At 41.5% G+C, this 24,027-nt stretch overlaps 1 protein-coding gene across 1 annotated transcript; it reads right to left on the bottom strand.

The window, feature by feature from the left end:
• Positions 1 to 108: 108 nt before the first annotated feature.
• PCF11 (PCF11 cleavage and polyadenylation factor subunit) lies at positions 109 to 21,802 on the bottom strand. The gene is made up of 16 exons (XM_042024048.1): positions 21,336 to 21,802; positions 16,483 to 16,608; positions 14,024 to 14,212; positions 13,447 to 13,638; positions 11,540 to 12,648; positions 11,095 to 11,284; positions 10,369 to 11,002; positions 8,810 to 10,287; positions 7,398 to 7,485; positions 6,554 to 6,673; positions 5,919 to 6,027; positions 4,588 to 4,771; positions 4,031 to 4,186; positions 2,407 to 2,499; positions 1,822 to 1,857; positions 109 to 1,223 (listed from the first exon to the last, which is right to left on the bottom strand). Exons 1-16 carry the CDS (start codon positions 21,522 to 21,524, stop codon positions 1,014 to 1,016), a joined length of 5,103 nt encoding a protein of 1,700 aa, XP_041879982.1. The 5' UTR covers positions 21,525 to 21,802; the 3' UTR covers positions 109 to 1,013.
• Positions 21,803 to 24,027: the final 2,225 nt, after the last annotated feature.

Genomic DNA, 24,027 nt, shown 5'->3' with positions numbered 1-24,027 from the left:
TAGCAGAGTTAGAATAAAACATCAAATGCATACTGAAACACACTTTATTTCCAATCCCACAAACGTACCAGCCACACAGACCCATTACTGAAAGGAAGAGACTCACACTCAAATATATGCTTAGTTTTATTTATAACATTTAAGAAATATTAACATCTCAGGATATCTGGTTTACCATCTAAGTCCAGTCATAAGCAACAAAAAAGAAAATGTTAACCACGTTTCAAATGAGCATTCTTACATTCACTCCCCCCTGTAACGTAAAGAAAATGCAGCTTTATTAAATTTGTGTTTGACTAATGGAAAAAAAAGTCATTAAAAATGTCTTAACTACCAGGCATCCTGGTTTGTTAATTTTTTTTTGTTGGCACTTGTGTTCACCACAATCAAGCACTCCGGTTGGTTTGTTAAATGTTCCCCTTCTACCCAGAACTGTCTTTTTGTGAGTTTTTTTGAGGATTTTTTATTATTTTGTTGTTGTAATTGGTTTTTTTAACATCTGGATATGTAAGTCTGTTCAAACAACTTTAAAAAGACAAGGAATCTAGGCCTGTCTGAGAAGCTCCTTCCCTTGATAACCCACCTATGGGATAACTGAAGGAAGAGACTTGCTTTCATTTTTCTGAATCTTATTAAGCAAATATTCATTTTAATTAATTTTAAACTGAAAAAGGTACAGAAACACTGTCTTTATTTGATGGTGTGCATAAACATTACACTCCATATATAGCAAAAATATCTTTTATTTATAATTTACATTTCAACAAGTGAAAATTTTACATTTTTACATATACCATTAAATTTTCACGCATCTACAGAACTTTCACACAATGACACCTGAAACTGTGCAGGCAGTAAGAAATTTCAAATACAAAAATGTATTTATTAACCAAACAGCAGTTGAGGCCCTGCCTCAGTTGGACATTTTTATTCATATAAAAAGTATTTGCCTTCCAGAATTAGCACAGCAGCTCTTCTGTAAAAAAAAAAAAAAAAATCATACCGCAGTTTATTTAAACAGACTCCTCAGGTTCTGTTTTGATTTCTGTAGATGCAGGTGTGCTCTCTTCTGCACAGGCTGGAGGCGTGTCCTCAGGTTCTTCTTTGATTTTAGGTGAGTCACAGGACTCTTCTGTTTCTTGTTTAACAATGTCCAACATTATATTTAGTGGATTTTCTGAAGGAGTCTTGCTGGGAGACGGTGTGCAATCGAATGATGATGTCTGCAAAGTCGAAGTCAAGGTAGCATTAGCACACTAAAATAACCATTTTTAGCTTCTTATTCCTTTTGCCCTTTTTCAAAATGCAAGCATGTTGATGGTCAGGCACTCAAAATCCAAACTTTCTACTTTGCCAAACTTCTAAGAAAACAAATTTAATTTTTTAAATAGCATTACTTTTTTCCCATTTCCTTTGAAAAGGTATCACCAAGCAGTGGTGAAATGCTTAATACATTACCATGAACTGTTCCCTGCTCCCTGCCCTCGGAGCAGTTGTAACTCCCAAAGCATTAAAAATGTCACACACACCAACACCCATCTACTCTATTGTTACAAATTCCTAAGATTACACATTACTCCACAATAAATCCATCAAACCATGGCTTTGCTTTATGGCACACAAGCTGTCACGGTACATCATAACCAGAACTGCATCTCAGCTAATTCTGTATTATAAACTTGCCATGCCCAAGGCCTCCAAGTCTTAGGCAAGGGAAAAATGGGCAGCACATTCTGAACGCATCTGCTCCCTGCAAAGTCAAGAGACCAAGCAAACAAACTGAAAGCAAAATACTTCAAAAAACATGAAGGATCCACTTACATTTTGGTAATCTTCATAACAAGATGGATGGTAAATCTGAAAAAAAGTTGTCATACATTTAAGTATGTAAAAATAAACTACAGCAGGATCACTGATAATGAACTGAACAGTATCAATTACACATGATCACACAATTCATCTAGAAAAACTATGACCTGAGCAGGATAAGTATGGTGTCAAATACACCTGAGACAAGATGTTGTGATGTTTATTTAGGAAACATGATCATACAGAGGGCTGGTAAGTGCTGTGAGTTAGAGAAGCCTGGTGAGTGCTGGGAATTACCTGTGCACAGCTGCATACAGAAATAATTCAACTGATACCTACACCCATACACAGAGTGATCCATTTTTCTTTGAGCACTGCAGTGTAAGGGAGAGCTAGTGAGCCCATAACAATGAGACCAGGATTTCAGGCACTTCCAAAGGCAGAGATATTTATATATTTGGAAGCCAGGAAAACTGCAATAGAAATCCTTCAGGAGAAAAAGAGCACTTGCCAGCTCCCCCTGGTGGGTTTTTTTTTCTGTAATTCTTCAGGAGTTTTACTACGAATCAGTATCACACATAAATAAGATCAGATTACCTTTTCATCTACCCTGATAGCATTCTTCAGGTGCCACTCTTCCTCTTCCTCATCCCAATACTGTTCAAATTGTTCTTGGCAAATTTCGCAGCTCTGAAATGTTATTGTAGTAACAGAGATAAATGTTGTTATTGCAACTTACTGAACACATGAAACTCAAGAACCTAGTAAGAGTCAAATAAGGCTCTTTTAAATTAAGTATGTTAAGCCTAGAACATGATCTTTTCTCCACACTTTAAAAATCACTTTAATAATTAGTAAACCTTAATTAAAAATTGAGTATGGTTTGCAGACAGAGAAAGGATCACCCTTTGGCCCTGAATACTCTTTGTCACTTGAGAAAGGTAAGCTTTGTCCTTTTAGGTAGTTAAGTCTGCAAAGCACCTTGTAACAACGTAATGCTGTCTTACTCTCATGTAAGACAATCCATTACAGCAATTTAACTGATTTTATTTATGGAATTACCTTCATTCTTCCCCCTTAACCTGCAATTTCCAGTCAAAAAAGGCAGAACTTTCAGATGGAGTACTAAAGTTTTTAGTAATTCTGTGAAAAATTATCAACTCAGAGACCAAAGCACAAAAGGTACTTTTTAAAATGTAAAAAAGGCCTTTGTGGTTTCATAGCTAGTTTCTTAGAGACTTAGCACGTAAACTAAAGTGTAATTCTAACAACATTTGTTGTACACCAATTCATCTACCAAAATACAGTTCTACTGGTTACTTTCAGATTGTGCTATTTCTTTCTTCTAATGCCTATCTGCTACCAAAAAAGAAATTTTTGTGTTTGAAAGTACCAAAAACCCAGTAAACCCTGTAGTTGTTTGAATGACAAATAACCATCAAAGGACAGATCGCTTACTCTACTTACTCTATGTAAACATTCAGCAAATTAAGACACTTTGCCTATTTCAGTTTTGCTAAAACCACAGAATGCCAATGGGCGTAGACTTTTAACTACAGGTGGTTTGTACTATTCTCTGCCCCGAGAAGCAACCACTACATACACAAATCACCTATGGAGGGGCTGCACAAAGGCCCAAGTACAAGATTCCAGTCTACATATAATAACAAGAATACAGTACTGATGCCATGATGATTTTTTGCCTTTTCTTTTATACCCCTGTTATACCTTTTTATAACTTCTGTATTCTTAGTGCTTTTTGCCTACATTCTTGGACTTGTTTGTCAAGCTGAGAGACTAAACATTTTAGAAGCTTCGTAGTTAGGGATCAGTGTGCCCAGACTTCAAGGTCCTCTCCAGAACACATTCTGTAAGCTAAGATAGAACCATCCAGGGGAAGGCTCCTTGGAGAGGGGGGGCTCATTTGAGCCTCTCATTGGGGAATCTTTGATAGATAGGCTAATTAGTAAGACCTATAATGTTATACCAGATCTTTTGGGGGTGTGCACCGTGGTGTGCATGGAGGTGCATTCGACCTGGACGTAGCGCACCTAAGGTGCACTAATATATACCAAATAAATACCAAAGTAAAATCCCTTTTCCCCTTCTAACCATGTTTGACTCTTGATTTTAAGACCAAGAAAAGGCCTTTGAGTGACTAGATTCTTGCTATCTGGGCTGATTAAACTAGATTCTTGTTATCTGGCAAGCTGAAACTTACCTCAACCGCTCCAGCTGGTCCAGCTGGGACACTCTGAAACTCCTTCTCTTTCGCAGCTTCCTGTGTCTTCAACACAACCTCTTCGTGAGCTTTTTCAAAGAACTGGCTTTTAGCACGCTCCTCTAGATCTGCTATTTCTTCAAATTCAATCCAGTCCTGAGGAAGAAGTTTTCATTCTCACTCAGACATCCCCAAGTATCGTATTTAATAAATCTTACTTTGTTAAAACTGAAATACTCCTCACATGCAGCATTACACAACAGTGTACTCTCACTTCAGAAACTCTTTTTCCAAAAAGATCGCTATCCTTCAAATTCCATTTTCAGTGGAATGAAAACAGTGCAATAAGCAGCTTTAAACTGTTTATTGTTCATCATACAACTGCCTTTTGTATCCTGACACACATTTGCAGACTACTTGAAGTATCTAAGACGTCATTGTTTATCACAACCAACTCCTGTGATGATGCAAATTTCAGCTGCAATCCTACAGCACATGCAAGAGTAAAACACAGAATCCAGCCTGTAATTTATCAACACAAATACTGCATTACTTACTGTTAAACTGTAGTACCATCTCCTGTGTGTAATTTTTCTGCTAACATCTTTTTCTGTCCGGTTCTGGCGGTAATGCCAATCTAAATGATCTGCATAGACATCTGTCTGTGAAGTAGTGAACCTCATTCCACAGGAGTAACACTGAATTCCAGTGTACAGTCGATTTATAACACTATCATAACGCCTACAAAAAGAGATAAAAAAATATCTTAACACTTCTTTAAAAAGCAACAGTAAGAAGTTTCTCAGCAAGTTGCTCCATTTGCCTACAATAGCAGGGAAAAGCATGCATCTGCTCCAAGTTAAAAGTACACTATATGACTACATTCATCCTGATTTTCATAGCACAATCAACTTAAACATTCAAACACCAATGGGCTCTTATTAATGATTCATGAGAAATATGTTAGTGTTGTGTCTCATTCCTATTAACTTTTCTCACCTAATAATGCACAAATTGCAATGCCTTCATTTGGCGCAGCTTTACAAGCTACCACCGAAGTCATAAAATTAAATCATAGAACAGTTTGGGTTGCAATGGACTGTAAAGACCATCTAGTTCCAACCCCCCTGCCATGGTTGCTCAGGGCCCCATCCAGTCTGGCACTGAACACTTCCAGGGATGGGGCATCCATAGCTTCTCTGGGCAACCTGTGCTGGTGCCTCATCAACCTCTCAGTAAATTTCTTCCTACTATCTACAATAAATTTGTTCTTTAGCGTAAGGTCATTTGCCTTTATCCCTGTCCTATCACTACATGGCCTTGTGAAAAGTCCCTCTCCAGCCTCTCTTGTAGGCCTCTGGGTACTGGAAGGCTACACTAAAGCCTCCCTGGAGCCCTCCCCTCTCCAGGCTGAACCACCCCAACTCTCTCAGGCTGTCTCCACAGCAGAGGTGCTCCAGCCCTCTCATCATCTTTGTGGCCCCCTCTGGACTCACTCCCAACAGGTTCATGTCCTTCTTCTGTTGGGGCCCCAGAGCAGCCCTACAGGTGGGGGTCTCACCAGAGCAGAGGGGGATAATCACCTTCCTTGACCTCCTTGTCACTTGGCTTTTGATGCAGCCCAGGCCTGGGCTTCACTCCCTGTCACAACCCCAGTGCTTAAGTACCAACGCGCACCTTTGCATAAAGCTAAGTTTTCCCATGTTAATTTTCTTTTTCCTTTCTCAAGTTCAACAAGGCTGACATCAAACAATGCACTCACTGGTTTAACCTCCTCTGAATCACAAAGTGACAGGTAATCTTTCAAAAGCTTCTAACTGTCTTGGATGAACTATCTAGCTACTGCCTTGTTGTTATTCCTACTGTAAACCCATTCTACTATACATACTGTCTAAGTTCTTCAACTATGAAGTTAGTGAGGTCTGGAACATTCTGATCTTCATTCTGATCATCATCTTCTTCTTCAGCAGTCGGCTGGGCTGATGTTTCATTTGCTTCTAGAAACCATAAAGATATTATTTTACCAAAATTTCAGTACATCATCAGAAAGAAATTATGTGCTCCTGAAAGTTATTTTTTTCAAATATCAGTAATACAATCTGACTACGGTAAAACACAAGTGCACAACAGCTAAGTCAGTCATCCTCTAACACCATTAAAAAGAAGCATAAAAGAAACTAAGCCAGAATTTCAATTGAGGAAAACAGTATTTCACCTCAGTGTTTGGCATCAAAATTCAGTCTTCATAGATACAGAAATATTTCAGAAGATGAAAAGACCCTGATTATAATTAAGAACAAGTTATGAAAGCACAGCACCAAAGACAAAGACTTCTCTGGATAGCTGAACTGTAAATTAAACAAGATACTAAGAATTTACTCAACCACATGCATTAAATTCCTTCCCAAAAATGAAGTTCTGTTTAAAAAAAAAACATACAGGAGTTCACAAAAATTTGTACACTCAGATTTACACTTGAGCTGTGGATAAATTGGATAGTTAGAACATAATGAATCTACATACGTGCTGAAGTGGAATCAGTTTTAGACAATTTGAGGATCCCTGTTTTCAGCAGTTTAGCAAACAATTCATTCACATCAACCTGTCCAAGGTGGTTATCAGGATATGAATGGGGAAGGGCTCCTGGGGAAGAACACAGACATTCAAGGTGACAAAAGGTTAGCATTAGAAATCTACTTCACTTTTATCAGTATATTTCACAACACAGTTTTCCTGTTGCCTCCCATTTCTTTCATTTTTTGTTTCTAATTATTTACCAACTCTCTGCTTTATCTATTGTTTGGCTAATTTTTTCCCTTGCAACAGGGAATCTTCGTAACAAGACTTTCCCTTCCTTCATAATATATTCTGATGTGCTAAGCTGGCTGCCCACACACAGCTCTCTGCTGGATGGTGGTTACTGAAAAGCAGTATTGTCCTGGATTCACACTTACATATTTCACCACAATCAATCTACTTCATCACCTAGTTTAACCTTTTATGTTTTTGAAGTTTTTCATTATTAACCACTCATACACTGGAGATGTTTGCACACCCCAGCAAAGCAAACTAGACCTACAGACTGGCGCCTTCCAGAAAAACAGATCAAAATTATCTTTTGGCTTTTTAGCACAACTTTATACCAAAACTCGTGGTTAATGAAAACTAACAAAAGCCTTCAATGTTTGAGAGAAGCTCCTAAAGAGATGAAGGTGCTACAGAAACCACATCTACAGCCACCTCACTGAGGAAGCTTCCTGTAATCCACACAGACCTAGTAAATCAGGACATTAAAAAAAGATCATTTTTGTGGCCACCACCAAATGAACAATCCAAAAGAAATAAAAGGAATTCTATTGTTACAAACCTGCAGGGTTCTGGACAAAACTTCCAGGATTTGGCAAATACTGCTGACCTTGGCCATAAGGTCCTGGTTGAGCAGACATGAGAGAAACCTGTGAAAGTAAACATGTAAGTATTCTTTGTATAACAACATGATTATAAACTTACTTTTCACATTTTATTATTAACTTCTAGTTGTTTATCAGTAATTTCACATATATTAAACTCCTTCCAGGAGTGAACCATGTCAGTTTGATATTGAGAAGGACCACAAATTACTATACGATCTTTCCCCCATTTTCATTTTCCACTAGGAAAATTCAGAATACATCCTTATTTTGCCTAATATTAAAAAACAAACAAACCAACCCCACCACACCACCTTCAACACCTTTCCTTCTACTTAGCAATCACGTTTTCCAAACACAGTACTTCCTTTTAAATTGCTCCTGTTCACCAAAAGAGAGCTCCTCAAGAAATTCAAGGAACCCATAAATGTCTACTAACAAATGCCACAATTAACTCTTATCTAAGAACTGAACCAGCATTCACTACAGACACACATCTTGAAAGCAAGACTTTTCAGCACATCAGCTACAGTAAGCTGTAGGTAGAAAAACAGTCATTTTAACACACTTGTAATAAAAATGTTTGGGGTTTTTTTTCTAACTGGCTGCTTTCTGGATTTAGACACTGTTTAAAGCTTTATCCCATTAGAGGTCTGCAAGACACATTACCTGCTTTTGTACAATCTATTAACTCTTCACATTCAATTTTTATCCCCCAAATGAAAAATACATTTTAAAATCACTAATCATTTTCCCCCCCATTTCAACAGAGCATTTCCAAGAGGCAACAGCAAAGACAACTGAACTGACAAAGCAAGATGGTGCTGAGAGAATTTTAAAAGACAACACCACCTTTGAGCAAGAAAGTTCAACAATAGCCCCATCTTTCTCAATTCTCCCAGGTCACGGATATCTCTTTAAAATTGGCTTGTCACCACTACTAACAGCTGCAAAAAGATAACAATTATTTTGGTCAAGTCTCACTTCACACCTCTTAGAAAAATTAATCATGTATACTTCACTTATTTACATTATCTTTCACGCTTTATATAGAATTCACTTTTGTTGAAATTTAATGAAAATACCAAAGGCTTCCGATTACCTGGTTTTGTGCTCATGTTAAAAATAATGATTTCACAGATGTATTCTGAACTATGAAGTGATTGCTAAGATCCACCATTTTGTCTAGTTCTTAACAAAAAATAGCACTGCATATTCTTAAATTATCTACTGACTTTTTTAGCTTGAAACCAACTCTCAGCCTGCCAACTCTTCAGAAAAACATTCCATTTTTACAGGAAGAAAAACTGCTAATTCTCTGTACAAAAACACTATTGAAAGCAAACTATTTGATGCAATCATCTCTTACCTGATTACTTCCCATTGGCATATTACTGAAATTTCCATACTGAGGACCCTGAAGACCTTTTTCTTCAAAGTAATGTCCAGCTGCTCTCAGTGGGAAGTTCTGTCCTCCTGGGCCAGCTGGCCCATTGAAATTTGGTCCAGGTGAACCATCAAATATATCAGGTCTCTGGAACTGCATTCCATGAGCTGGTCCATTGTAGCCCTGGCCAGGATGTTCAACAAAAGGACCACCTTGTCCATATGGTGACATTTCTAGTCTTGAGGCAGGATGGTTAGCTACATTTTCAAAACGTGCACCCTGAAGGCCAAGGGGCAAGTCAAACCTAGAAGCTGGCTGGTGAGGTCCATCAAATCTTTGAGGTATGGCTGTTTCAAATCTTGCTTGTGCCTGTTGGCCAGGTGCCAACCTTGGACCAGGCTGTCCATGAATTCCATCAAATCTTTGCAGGAGAGACAGCTGTCCAGGCTGACCATCAAATCCAGCTCCATGACAGCCATCAAATCTCGGACCAGCCCGACCAAGAGGACCATCAAATCTAAGTCCACCAGCTCCCTGGTGTACTGGTCCATCAATCAGCCTAGGACCTAGACCTGGCTGACCACGTGGTCCTTCCAATCTCAGCCCACCACCTGATGGTCCGTGTGGCCCCTCAAACCTGAGCCCACCACTTGACGGTCCATGTGGCCCCATGGGCTGACCATGTGGCCCCTCAAATCTGAGGCCACCTCCAGGCTGTCCATGGGGCCCCAATGGCTGTAAATGTGGCCCCTCAAACCTGAGGCCACCCCCTGGTTGACCATGAGGCCCCAAGGGCTGACCATGGGGTCCCTCAAACCTGAGACCACCCCCTGGTTGACCCCGAGGCCCCATAGGTTGACCATGAGGTCCCTCAAACCTGAGACCACCTGAAGGCTGACCATGAGGACCCTCAAACCTGAGACCAACTCCAGGTCCTTCAAATCTAGGACCACCTACAGGCTGCCCTGCAGGCCCCTCAAACCGCAAAGGCCCAAGAGGTCCCTCAAACCGTAGTGGACCTCCTCCACCAACCTGGCCTGGAGGTCCTTCAAACCTCAGGGCCCCTGCCAGCTGCCCTGGTGGCCCATCAAATCTTAGGGCTCCAGCTCCCCCTGCTCCTGCCATTGGTCCATCAAACTGAGATGCACCTGCCCCCACCAAAGGCCCCTCAAATCTCATAGCAGCCTGTCCAGCTGGCCCATCAATTCTGGAACTTGAACCAGCAGCAGGACCATCAACAAAAGGACTTCCTTGTCCATCTACTCCAACCCTTGCAGCAGTCGGTCTAGGTGAGCCATCAAACAGAGGTCTGTCTTCCATCAGTGCGCTTATCCTCTGCTTTGCTTCAATACCTCCAAATCTTGATCCTGGACTTTCTGGAAATGGTGCTTTCTCTGGATCTTCATACCTAGGTCTTTTGAAACGTTCACTGAATGGTGACCTTGGTTCCTCTCGAACACCTAAAAAAACCAGAACAAATCACATAACCATTCACTAATACACTGTCGATTGCTTAAGAGATATAAAGTAAAATCACATACCAGCTTGCCCAAGAAGCTGTCTTTCTTCACGATTATCAAACCTACAGAGTGCATCTCCATCTATTTTTTGGAACTCTGCTGTACTTTTCCCCTGTTGTCTGAGAGCATCTCTAAATTCATCCGATTCTCCCCAGCTGTCGTAAGGATCAGAACCTCTTGCTCCTTTAGTAGCACGCTGGTCTTCAAGTCTTCGTCGACTCTCAAGTGGTGACAGGTTTTCGGCAAAAGGTCTTGTAGTGCCACTTACAGGAGAATGTCTCCTTGATCTTTCTGCAAATGCTTCTTTTCTGTCAAACTGTACCCCACGCTTGGCTTTTGCCTGCTCACATTCTATTCCAGAAAGCAATGCATCAGGTATATGATAATCCAAAATATCCTCGGGATCCAACAGATCAAGCCTTGACAATGAATGCTGAACTTGTGTCCTTTTTAGTTTAGCTTTATGTTCATAATATGTTAATTCTGCATCTGACAGAAGAGGTTTCTTTTTTAAACCACATTTTTCCTCTGCAGGGCTATCCCAGACATTACATCTGTGCTTTCCTTCCTGATACTGGAACAGCTGTCGGATCTGATGAGCTACCATGAGGAACTCATCCTGTGTTATTTCACCAGATGTTAAGCGGTCATTAGCCTGTAACATAAAGTTAAAGTTAGACTTCCAAAAAGAGAAGAAAAAAACCCATACCTGGGACATTTCTACGAAGGCAGATTTATTAGTATTACCTTCTTAAGTAATTCTCTTTTACTTGCAGATGTCAATTCTTTAGGAATCTGTAAATTGGCATCCACACTTAACCGGTGCTGCTGCTTTGGTGCTCGGGGTGATAAAATTCCTTTACTAGCAGGCCAGTTTTCCCGGTGTCTTTGGTGAGGGGATTTAACAAGTGCTTGGTGTTCATCATTCTGCTGTGAGCTGAAAACAAGAATATATGTGCAACACAGATTATTTCGTTACTCAGGACATAATGGTTCCATAATGATCATGGCAAAACATCACTATCACCTTAGAATCTAAGTATGCATCATCTCTGTATTTCACTGGTAGAAACAAGTTAAACCTATCAATTTTAACAATCTGAACACTGCCTCCATAAGTGAACTATACTGAAGCCAAGAGGAGAATTTCCACTGACTTGACACAGAAGTTGTTTAAAAGATAGTAACTTACTTTTTACTTTCTTCCCAACCAGATTTCCACCTCTTGCCTGATTTGGATCCTTGCCAGTTTTCTGCGTTCTCCTTTGGATCTGGAGAAGCTTTTGCAGAATGCTGGGTGGCTGTCTCTTGGGGTCTTTCTTCTTGGGCTTTTTTCAATCTCCTTGGATCACGCACCTCTTGTTTAACATTTCTCTTATTAGAATTTCTTTCATCTCTAGCTGCTTGCGTGCCTTCTTCAACATGAGACTGCTTAGGGCCTATCTGACGTATCTTTCCAATTTTAGGAGTTGATGAAGTAGGAGATAAACTCCGAAGTCTTCTTTTAGGTGATCTCCTCTCTCGTCTTTTTGGAGAATGTGTAGATGGTGATCTTGCCTTAGGAGAGCGTGATCGTGACCGTTTTCTACTACTTGATCTTCCTTGTTTTCCACCCTGTTTTTCTGACTCCTCTGTAGTCGTGTCTTGTTTCTGAACAGCACCGTTAATCACTTTATTTCTGCTCCCCACTGGTCTATGTTCACATGTCTTATGCTCCTCCTTTTCCTTCTTCTCTGTACTTCTCCTCTTTTCTTTGACCTCCTCTTCCTTCCCCTCTGACTTATCTTGAAGATGTCTTTTCAGTCTTGGATCCCGCTTACTGATGTCAGAAACCTTAGTGCTTTCACATTCCTGGCTTTTACTATCTTTAGTATCAGGCAGCTTATTTTTCAAAGGGGATGGCGATTTAGATTTTGCTTTGGACTGTTCAAGTTCTTTCTTCTGGGTTTTTTCACTTGCTTTTGATTTTTCTGACCTTGTTGAGTTCTGTTTTTCAACCTGTGCTGTTTTGTTCGCCTTGGTCTCAGACTGACTGGTTACATTTGCTGAAAATTCTTTCCTATGAGATTGATCCTTAGCATGAGAAGAATGTTGGCCCATCCTATTAAGCCGAGGATCCCTGTTTACTATTTTGATATCATGAAGTGGAGGACTTGGGGATGGTTTGTTTTTTTCAGATTGCACAGCAGTCTGATGAGGTGGCTTTACTGTCATATGAGGTGTGGGAGAAATGTGTTGCTTGGAAGGTGCTGGAACTGAAGCTATACTAGATGATCCGTGCTGAACACTAAGAGATACAGCCTGAAATTGGAAAAAATACAGCATTAATCTGTATGCCACAACTCCTGCCCAGAGGTGCTAATATTATGTCTCAAAAACAAAATTGTAATAGCCATGTCTTGAAAGTTACGAGCTTCAGTCATTTAAGTGAAATTGACCCATTCATTGCAAATTACAAGCACTAAAATAATGCAGTACCATTACAAAAGATCAAATTCAAATACTACGCAAGATCAGTACATGAAGTCAATATTGTAAAATATGTAACTTTGGCACACGTTCCATTTACAGGGCTAGCTTTCCTATATATTCCACATGGTCTAGGCAACTCAGCTGCCAAGTATCCTATTTTCACAGTTCAAAGATGCTTTATTTTGTATTGTCAACTGCCAACACAGCAAGACTTCCAACTGCTGCCGTAAAGCCCAACAGCAGCATCCAAACAAGAAACCGAATTTGTTTACAATCAATCAGGCTCCCTTGCTCCTTAGGAACAAACCTATTTGAAATAGCCCAGCTCGCTGTCAGCTGCAAGAGGTGAAAGATGAAGATCACAGTCAGGTATCGTTCTGAAGGGAAATTAAAACCAAACCACAAGATGTTTGTTTGGTTTTTTTACCTTTAAGTGTAATATTTAGGGTTTTATGGTAACAAAAACTGTTCAGGAACCCCAGATCACCCTGCATTGCTCTAGTAGTCCTAAAATAGCTACACTTGCCTAACATGAGGAAAAACCAATGTACTGTACTTACCAGTACAGCCAAGTACTCTCCAAAAGAGACACCCAACTATGAAAGTTTTATCAACTATCCTACTCACCAACTGTGCTTTAGTCTGTTCCAGCTCCAGCTCTAGTTTTTTTTGCTGAAGTTCTAACAACTGCTTTTGCTTTGCAAGCAATTGCTGCCTTATCAGTTGCTCCTGTGTCAAATTCTTTTGTATTTCAGGAACAGCTGGAGGAGTAGAGGCACCAGAAGTAACAGCAGAGGTAGGTGCATTAGATTCCTCTGGCTAAAAACAAAATAAAGAAAAGTTACACTTAAAAACCTAATGAAATCAATTAAATCCATCTCCTTTCAATGTTATCATGATCCAGTATTGGGACTTAGTTTGAACAGGAGTTATAAACTGCAATTTTTTTGCCCCACTACGTGTTGCCTGCTTTGACAGGTGTAGGTCATTTAATATAAATTCCTCAATGTTCCAAAACCTAGAATGCAATTTTTAAATAAAAAAAACCAAACTCTCAAAATATTCTGAATTTATAAATTTCTCTTACCTGTTTACAAAGGTCAGATACTTCATTCTTAATATTCTAAATTGTCAAAAAGCAGCATACAAACAATGAAAACTACACGTATTACCATCTGTTCTTACAGAAGGCAGAAAAACTTACCGATTTATTTAAAAACTTAGGATTCACATGGATGCTAGAAGTATTCACATTTGGGGGCAGAGGTTTAATTGGCCAGGCAGGATCTAATGAGTTGACTCTGACATCAAGTGCATATAGTTTCTTCAAAGGAAAAATATCATCCCATGTGGAGCGTAATTTAAATAAACTTTTCCTAGTATTTTCATCCACCTAAAACAATAAAACAATTCTATGGCTTGTTAAGTTAATATAGAACAATTTCTTAAACTTTTCTGTAGAACTTAAGATTTCATTTATTTCCTATTTCTATCTTGCCATTTTAACATACTGAACTTGCTACGCAAAATTTATAAGCAGTGCAGACCACACATCTCTCGCAACAGGATCAGTAACAGAAATTCAAATGTGGAATTGTTGTTTCAAGGCCATTTGAAGATTTTATTGTGTATTACCATGCTCTGAGAATTTTCTTTCAACTTTTCCATTAGCAAAATTCTCATTTTACTGGCCCAACTTCTGTGGAAAAAAATACAGTAACAAAAGTATTGAAAGGCAACAGCCTCTGAGACAATACTTTATTCAAGTGTTTGTGCTGGAGTGTAACAATGACAAACAAATCAAGAAAAAACAAACTCTGAACAGAAAAAAACGTGTTTTGCTCAGCTATTTAGTCACTGAAGGATTTTTTCCCAACAGATGCAATAAAAGGAGTATTAGCTAAAATGAAGTCAATTATTATTTCAGTTCAGCTGCAGAATGAGACCCATCTATGTATGAGTCACAGATCAAGCGTACTTGCAAGACCAGAGGTCCATTTTACCCCTTTACAAACAATTGGTTTGGATTATCTCATGGCAGCTAAATTAGAAATTTACAATAAAGTAAAATTTAGTTCATCTCGTAAGATGAGTGGCTCAATTAAACAATTAAAAAAAAACCATTAGAGTACAAAATACATGCAGCTGTCCTAATGACAAAATCCCAATTCAATCATTAAATATTGCCCACATAGATGATTTCTGCTGCCATTTTAAAATGTTACAGCTAGACACAGAATATTCCGGAAGGTTTGGAGGTTCTGTTTTTTTTAAGAGCAGGAGCTTCAATACAAGTAATTCATACTTAGTAATTAAGGGATGCCTCTATACAATTTTCTATGAGAGGGTTCACTGAAGTTCACTGCAAAAATGTACAGAAATGACTGAGCAAACAGTTCTGACTTCAAGTGTCTAAAGATACCTTAGTGACCATTTACTGATAAAACCAAATTTGTAACAATGCCTGTGCTGGAATTCTACTCACATCTTTTAACATGACCAACTAAGCTATTAGAAATGACTGCCACTTTACACATTTAGTTAGTACATTAGTAGTTCTAGTTAGCTTTGTAGCAAGTTAACATATAAAACTCTGAAGATTAGTTATTACCCAGAGCTTCATTCAGCTGCAACCTTAAATGCAACTCAGTAGAAGAGCACTCACAATTTAACACCAAAAAAACAAGTAAATCTATCTCTTATCTGCTTTATACACAAGAGTTAAGTCTTCTACAGTCATGAGAACAATCTATTCCTTATTTCATCATGCACATCTGAAAACCATATACAAAGTGTACTGGGATTTCAGATCCTCACTGATATGTAATGATAAATATGCAAAAGCTTTATTTGTCTCATTCTTATGAAATGCCACTTTCTTATACAGAAAACAACAGAAGTTAACCCTTCTTTTCTGATCCAACTTAAACCCATTTAAGTCCACCCTTTCAAAACCTGGACTTTGATAAGCTTTTCTCACTGAGGAATATGCCCAATTACTTCACTGGGCTTCAAGATTAAAAGCCAGAATTAAAAGATACAGCAGCAGCTTTCAATGCTGAACAAAATTAAAACACCTATTTATAATATAGTCACTCATTTTAGAGTCCTTCCCCCACACAGTCACAGCATTTTTTTCAGCTGACAGACCACCAAGAGAGAACCAGGTGCCAGTGCTACTCACTCTTGGAGTTTAAGCACTCATTCTGCACAATGTGAATTATGTAAATCAAACAAATCTGACTACAGGAGAGAGAGGCTTTGAGAAATCCACAAGAAACCAACTCTCAGTCTACTCGTGGCATAAGGACTATTAACTATCTTAAAAACAAACCAAGGATTCATAATTAATTGGTCTATACATTACAAGAAGTCCATCCAGCTAAGCCATCAATAATCAAAATACTGTTAGTAAAATCTTGCCTGGACAGGAAAGCTACTGACATTTACACACCAAATTAAGTAATACTTTGCATCTTTCAGCTCACTCACATGCTTGATAGCAGAAGGAATAATCTTCCATAGTATGGATACCAAGATTTATAAAAACCAATCAATTTGTGTAGTTCACCACCCAAGAAAACCCAAACCTGAAAGCACGTACTTATTTTACCAGGAACAAATTTTGCTTAGAATACAGTACTTTTCCGAAAGTGTATATACCTTTTCAAATACACAAATAAATGTTGCAACTAGGTTTTTAGTAAATGCAGTGAGATACTCTCTTCCCACATTCTTGACAATGGAATCCATTAGGTACATAACGGGTAGCTTCTCTGATGCAGGAGCCTGGAGTAATAAGAAGAAACTGAGAAGTTTAGTACAACAAAAACATACTTTAACCTTTTCAAATAAAGGGATTACCAATCCCAGAAATACAGACCTCTCTTTTTGGTTGCCACTATAAATACCGAGGGATTTGGCTTGGGATTTTGTTTATACAAAAACTTAATCTGAAAAATGGACACTCAGTTCAAAGTATAATGCAGTGGGTCTATCACCAAAAAAAAAAAAAAAAAAAAAAAAAAAAAAAAAAAAAAAGGAACACCTTAGGTTAATTTGTTTGTGTATCAAAGCTTTGGAAAAAGGGGGGGGAAAAAAAGAGGAAAAAAGAAGCCCACGAGACAGTATTGCCACTAGTGTACCGAGTGTAACCTTTCCCTTGAGAAAGCAATTTAGCAGGAAACCATCGTCAGCACTTCAAGGAACTTCTAAAAATCGTTTATAATTCAAACTTCCTGGATGCATTTTTCTGGATTTCACAGAACACAAATTAGACTTCTGGCAAATAGCCCAAGTCAGTGAACTTCTGTAGCTGTAAATTATATGTTGATTATCACAGTCTTTTGTAAATTACACAGAGATTAGGTTGTAAGTATTTCACTGTAATCCAAATGGATAGAGCAAGGAGTCCCACTCTCTTGGCACTTGTAGATGGCGATGGTTCTGATTTCCAGAGTGCATGCAAAAACGCAGTCAGAACAGAGTTCAAAATCCAATCAAAACTCAATCATCTGGTAGACTGGGTAAATGCACAGACAAGCTCAGGAACTGCAACCGCCATTTTCATAGAAGGTTGTCTTCAAACTCTGGATGCAGCTTTGCTACAGGAGGCTTGTTTTTTGTTGTTTGGTTTTGGTTGGGGTTTTTTTAAATCCTTTTTTCAAAACTCATAGCAAGTTTGTGCTATAAAAGTGTAGTGACCCTGGACTGCTACAACAACTTCCAATTTAGAAAAAAGCAGTACTGGACCAATAAAAGTAATTTTAATGCCTGCCAGTGGCTTTCACAAAGCAGAAGGCACAGCAAAGTTCCAAAAAACATCAGCAAGTACACAGACTTGTTGAAGAGGACATGAAAGACAACACAAGCACTGTGTGTTGACCATGATCCCCTTGGAAGAGCATCCACTTGTAATACTTTAAGCTCCATTCACCATCTGGTAAACTGGGGATAAAAGCAGAATAACTTCACTCACTGCTCATTTTAAAGAGAATAGGCTACTAGGTTAATTAATGACACCTTACTTTGCAGGCCCATTATCCAGACAAGTGTGTGAAGTGCTATTGCTTCACCATTTTAAATTAAATTCCTTCCCCTTTATGGTGGTTCACAGAAGGGCACCCACTCAACAGTATTTTTACATGGGCAATCAGAATGTTTCCTCACCCTTAAATGTGTATTAATTTACCATGACCTGAAACTTATTATTGAAGAGGGCAGAACTCCTTGTTAGTTGGGGGCAGAAAGGTAGAGGGAGGGGTGTCACTGCCTTCAAAGATATGGGGAAAAAGGTAGAAACAGGCAGGTGATGCATTTTGTACATAAAAAGACAAAAAAACCAGCTAAGTTAGCTAAAACTAATTGCAGCACACTAGAAGCCAATCTTACACCGTGACGGAATACTGAACTGTAAACAACCCAATGTGCAAGTGTTAGAAAAAAGCATCGTTTAAGTCCCAAGACATAAAAGACTGTGGACCTGCAGCTATTTAAAATGTCTGTGGAATACTGGCTTCTTCTTTGAAGCAGCCTGCACAATGGCACATTAAAAACACTCCAGTTCTGGGTGCCTTCCTTTATAGAAAAATGACAGCGCACCACTTCTGACTTTTAGTCAGCTGTTAGGGACACAAAGAGCTGTCCCAGAAGTACCTATGCCCAAGAGCTATTCCCCAAGTTATATTCTTCCATTTCACCAATGTAGGAAAGTAGCTCACTATACTCAGCTAAGCCGAAGTTTGAGATGCAGGGGAACCATTAGTAGCAGAAGCACTGTAAAAAAGTTTAACTTCATTTTCATCATGCATCAGACTGTTACAGCAATCATACATGGAAACACCATAACCTAGGCAAGGAAGCCTACTTCCAACTATGGAGCACAATTAGCAGCTGAGCAGCATACCCTGCTTCAAATATAAGCTATTCAGGTGTTGCATTTTAAGAAACGTGACTTAAATATGGTTGGAATATTTAAGTCTTCTGTTCTGAAAGTGTTTATTATGTCAAGGTATCTAGCACGTATTTCAATAACCACAAAAGGGAATCCCAGACCGGAATGCATTTTGTTTTCAGGAGGTCTCTGCAATACCCCCAAGCAAGAAAGATGCCCGCACGACACTAATCAAAAGGCAGGGAGGCGCCGCATAATCACCAGAACGCAGAACACTAACTCTGAGCTCATCAGCATAATATTAAAGACTTCTTTACAAAACTCCCACTGTTCCTTCAAATAACGTAGGAAAGCTATTGTTGGAAATGTGTGGCTCTTTTTTATTAGTTTCCTAGAAGATTCAAGTTTAAAATAGTATCTGGCAATTGAACCCCAAGTCACAAACTTGTGAAAAAAATTGTTTAAAAAAAAAAAAGCAACTTTGTATACAAAATGGGTCTTGGAAACAAATTCTGCACTATACAATGGTAAATAAAAAGACAAATACATATTTCACACTTTTTATTTACAAATTTTATAATACCAGTCACACATTTCAGAACCATTTATTAAATTGTAAAGCAGACCACTCAAGTTTTACACTAAACAAACTGTCTCCAGGCAACACTTTTTAAAAGTGGCTTAGTAAAGGAGATCACTTTCCCAGAAACAACTAAAAACTTGCCTTGAATAAACTACAGTCATAAACAGTAACTAGGCAAAACTAACCATTGATACAGGTTTTAAGACATCTTTTGAAAAAAACCCCACACTTCAGGGCAGGTTCTAAATCACCCAGAAATGAAAAAAAAAAAATTGACAGCATTGTTATTCATCACAAATCATTTTTTATACATCCACTGCCCTTTAGGAGATATAATGGTGAGAGCTATTAGATTATGAGGTCACCTCCCCAAGGAATGGCAAAACTCAGCCACTGGCAGCATTTAAAACTAGACTGGAAGAGGTCTGTGGCACACTAAAAAGACATCCCTGCATTGATAGAAAGATAGATTAAGCATCTTAAAAGATCGTTCCCACCCCCATCATTAGATAGTACAATTCTCACCATTATAAACCACGATTAAAGCCAAAGGAAAAAAGCCTTTTAACACCTGAGATCAGAGGGAGCAAGGGAAACAACGGGGGAGGGGTGGCTGGCACGAATACGGGGCGGGATGGGGGACTGAAAGAAGAACCCTTTTCTTCTAAAATGCTCGCTAAAAAGGTGCTGCAAACCCCCATGCATGTGCAGTGGCTGACTGATGTCAGCAACTGCCTGGGCTGGGCTCAGAGGGAGCCTCCTCTTTCCCTTTTTATATCATGTGCCTTTCAGACGCCATGTTAGATCCTACAGGCTGCTGCAGTTTCTACAGTCAGGGACAATTTCTTCTTCCACATCCTCAACCAATAAACTTCTCTAGCCAAAATAAATACGCACACAACGCTAGTGCTACTCGGGGCACAGATCTCCTGAAATCCAAACAGATTATCCCAAACCCACAGAATTTTCTCTAATGAGGCAGAGCAAAACAACCCCCATCACCACCACACACACTTCTCTAACCGAAGGAGATGATCACCTTTCACCCACAAACTTTTTTACGATATAAGGGAGCCCCCACCCCTCAATTAATCTCTCACAGGGTCCGCACTGGGGAAATAGCTTTAACTAATACTTAGAAGTCACTATAATTAGCCTTTCAGAGGCGGACAATTTGCGTTCTAGAAACTTAACCTTATTTTCCTTTTAGACTATCCCCCCAAGAAAACCCCAACTCTCCACGAGATCTCCCCACTCAGGTCCTCTCTAATGACTGCACTGCCCACCTACTGTCGAAATCGCCTAAATCCAAGGGTTTACACACCAGATTCGGACACCGAATCCTGGCTCCGTGTCGGGGGAAAACCCCGTTCCAAGGGCGAGGAAGTGCAGCTGCCCAGTCACTGCCGGGCCGCCATGTTGTGCCTGCTATTCACGCGGGGCTCACAGCGCGAGCCACGCTGCCCTCCTCCCTCAGCTCCTCCTGGGGCGAGTCCCAAACCCTTCCCTACTCCCAACAGGGTGGTCTGGGGGTTGCTCCCCTCCCTCGAGTCCCCTGCTCCCTATGTGGTGGGAGGGTAGAAGTAGCAGCAGCAGCAGCAGCCTGAAGCTTCGCGATGCAAGTAGGAGCCCCCGCCCGCCGCCTCGCCCCGTTGCTCCCTGATCCCAGCTGAGACACGTTTCCCTCCTCCGCCTGTTTCCCCCACGGCGACCCCCAGCCTCCTAGACCCCCGTCCTCCCCCAACTCCGTCCAAATCCTGCTCTTTCTTTTCGCCCCTCGCTACCAACATCCCCCCGCCGGCACTACCTCCTAAACCCCCTCGCCGCCCCACCCCACCCGCGCCTCTCTCTCTCTCTCTCGCCCATTTCCCGGGCCTCAGGCCCTCTCGTCCCCCGGCTCCGCTGTGTCCCCCTGACCCGCCTCCACCGCTCGGCTCCCCCCGCGCCTCTCCTGCGGGCCCCCAGGCCGCCCTACCCCGCTGCCCCGGCCGGTCCCCCCAGCAGTATAGGTAGGAGTAGTAGTCGGTGGAATATAAAAACCTTGGCGATTTGCGCCTCGATCAGGGAGACGATGTCCTTGGCGAAGGGCACGTTCTCCTCGGCCAGGATGGTCAGCATGTTGATGTGCGGCTTGCTGTTGAACGTCAGGTCCTCCAGCGAAGACTGGTAGTCGCGGCACGCGTCCTCCCGGGCCTCGCTGCTGCCAGCGCTGCTCTCCGGGGCCGACATGCTGCTCCGACCAGGACCCGACCCACCGACCGACAGCCCCCTCCCCGCGATCCCCCGCCGCCGCCGCCGAGCAATGCCGATGCCGCCCCCCCGCCGCTGCCGCTGGGCTCGTCTACCGCATCCTCCACGCTGCGGCTCCCGCTGGCTGCGCTGCCGGTGCCGCCGCTCCTCGGGCCGCCGCCGGCTCAGTCTCCGCGCTCACAAAATGGCGGCGGCGGGCACGGCTCGCGAACCGCTTCCCGCAGCCGTTGCGTCATGTGAAATTGTGCTTGGGAGAGGGGCCGGCGCTTTGGAGAGCCCCTTTTGTCCGCCGGGCGCGCCCTGATTGGCTGGCTCCCCGCCTGCGCGGCTCGCCATTGGCTCGCCCGTCACCACAGCGGCCTGCGATTGGCTGGCACCGCCCTTCCTCCTCGCTGACGGGCTCCTGCGCCCAAGACCCGCTCTCGCACGCGCGTCCCGACTCGCCATTGGCCACATCTCCCGTCCCGCCCGCCGCTCCCTCCCGCCTTCCCGCGCTGCCCCGCGCGCTGATTGGTGCCGGCGCAGCCCCGCCTCGCTCCGGGCCCGCCCCGGCCGCCACTGGCTCGGCCCACACGGCCCCCGCACAGCGGCGGCGGGAGCGGCTGCTCGCCGGGGCCCTGGGTGCTCTGTGCTGAGAGGGAAGCGATTGGGCGGGGAGCAGTGGCTAGAAACAAAACCACAAGAAGTTCCACCTCAACATGAGGAAGAACTTCTACGTTGAGGGTGCCAGGCTGTTCTGGGAGGTTTGTGGATTCTCCCTCTCTGGAGACATACCAAACCCACCTGGAGGTGTTCCTGTGTCACCTGCTCCAGGTGACCCTGACTTGGTGCGGGGGTTGGAATAGATGGCCTCCAGAGGTCCCTTCAACCCTAACAATGCCGTGATCCTGTGACTCGTTCGCCTCAGCAAGCACCCCTGCCGTCCCTGTTTCTCTGATGCCATCCTTTTAGCCAGTCACCCCTCACACCAGTGTTTCCAGGTCTACACAGAGCCAGGAGTAAGGGAGAGCGAGAGAGAAAAGTAACAAAACCTGCCCTTCCTTGGTGGTCATGAGATTTGCCCAAAGGTACCTCTTGGAAGTGAATTTGCTTGCAAAGCATTTTCAGGTGTAGCCATTCCTTTCTTCCGCCCGCACTTCATATCCCTTGGTAACTGGAGAAGTGTCAGCGTTTGAAACCAGGCAAGGGGTGAATGCTTCGTTAAAATACACTGCAAAAAACACGTGGGATCGTGTTTAAAGTGCAAATTATATATATATACACACATATACATATATTCTGCAAATATAGCAGAAAGATAAAAACGTAAACCTGGCACATTTCTGACAAGAACTGCTGCTTATTGTTTTATCTGGCTAAAAATTTATTTTAGTTTCTGTGTTCATGTTTGTATCCCCTTTATGAAAAACAGGGAAGGAGGGAACAGGAAATACAACAGCATCTTCTATTTGCCTGTTGAATTGCATGTTCATGTTTGTTCCTGTAAGCCTCAAAAGGCTGTACTTTGAACACACCACTTCGCCTTTACAGTGTGTCACCACAAGATAAGAAAATAAAACTGAAGTTTCCGTCTCTGGCTGACCAAAGCTGGGATCACAAGGCCTTTTCTCAGAGTAACTATCAGCCAGCTGTTTGAAGACACACTGTCTATGAAGAATATTAATTATGTACCAGGAATCAAGCCATAATGTATACCCAGTTTATTTGGCAAAAACAGAACACTCTGTTCTGCTGCTAGGGGAAAAATGTGGGGGTGGGGAAATCTAACTCCTCCTCCAACGTCCGTGTCTGTAAGTTAGAATGCTCGTTCCTATTAATTACAGGAGTAAAACCAACAATAGAAGCAAAACAGCCATGATGAGAATGCCATGTGGTCCAAGGCCACCCTCAAAACCAGATTTGCTGTTTACTAATCAGGAAAGGACCGAGCCTGATGTGCAGCAAAGCAGTTTGCTGCCTCCAGAACACAGTCTTCCTGAGACCGAGTACACCCAACATGCCCGAGCAGATCTCGTGTTTTAGTGTAAAATTAGTTTTCCTTCACCAGTCTTCATGTGAAGCCAGTGGTACCTCAGCAATGTCACCAGGTTGGTAGTGAGAAGTTGATCGTGAGGCCCCCATGTGCCAGTGAGTCGTGGGAATACTCTGTGCTCTAAGCAATTTTTGAAACAGCTCATTAAGAATGGCACAAGAATACCCATTGAGTCTATCCTGGGGCTCTTTAATGAAAAGTTGTTCATTGGTATGAAATTGTTTATTATTTATGTTATTTACATTTGTTGTTACAGGAATCGTGTGGTACCAGCAGTGTGTGCAGAGTGTGGGTTTCTCTACACCTACAAAAGCACACTTCATACATGTGTTCTTGAACCTCCTATCTAAAGCATAGCTTTGCTGAAAGCATCACCTAGAAATGCCTCTGGTGCAGCTGTACTCCACTGCTTCTTATCACAGTTGACATGGCTGTCAGATAAAGTTTGGG

The sequence above is a fragment of the Corvus kubaryi genome, unplaced genomic scaffold (genome assembly GCF_017639235.1).
Source record: "Corvus kubaryi isolate FWS band 111438036 unplaced genomic scaffold, C.kubaryi_AGA036_p1.0 37260, whole genome shotgun sequence".
NCBI lineage: Eukaryota > Metazoa > Chordata > Aves > Passeriformes > Corvidae > Corvus > Corvus kubaryi.
Note: the sequence above shows the minus strand (reverse complement) of the source record. Positions and strands in the feature narration are given on the sequence as shown.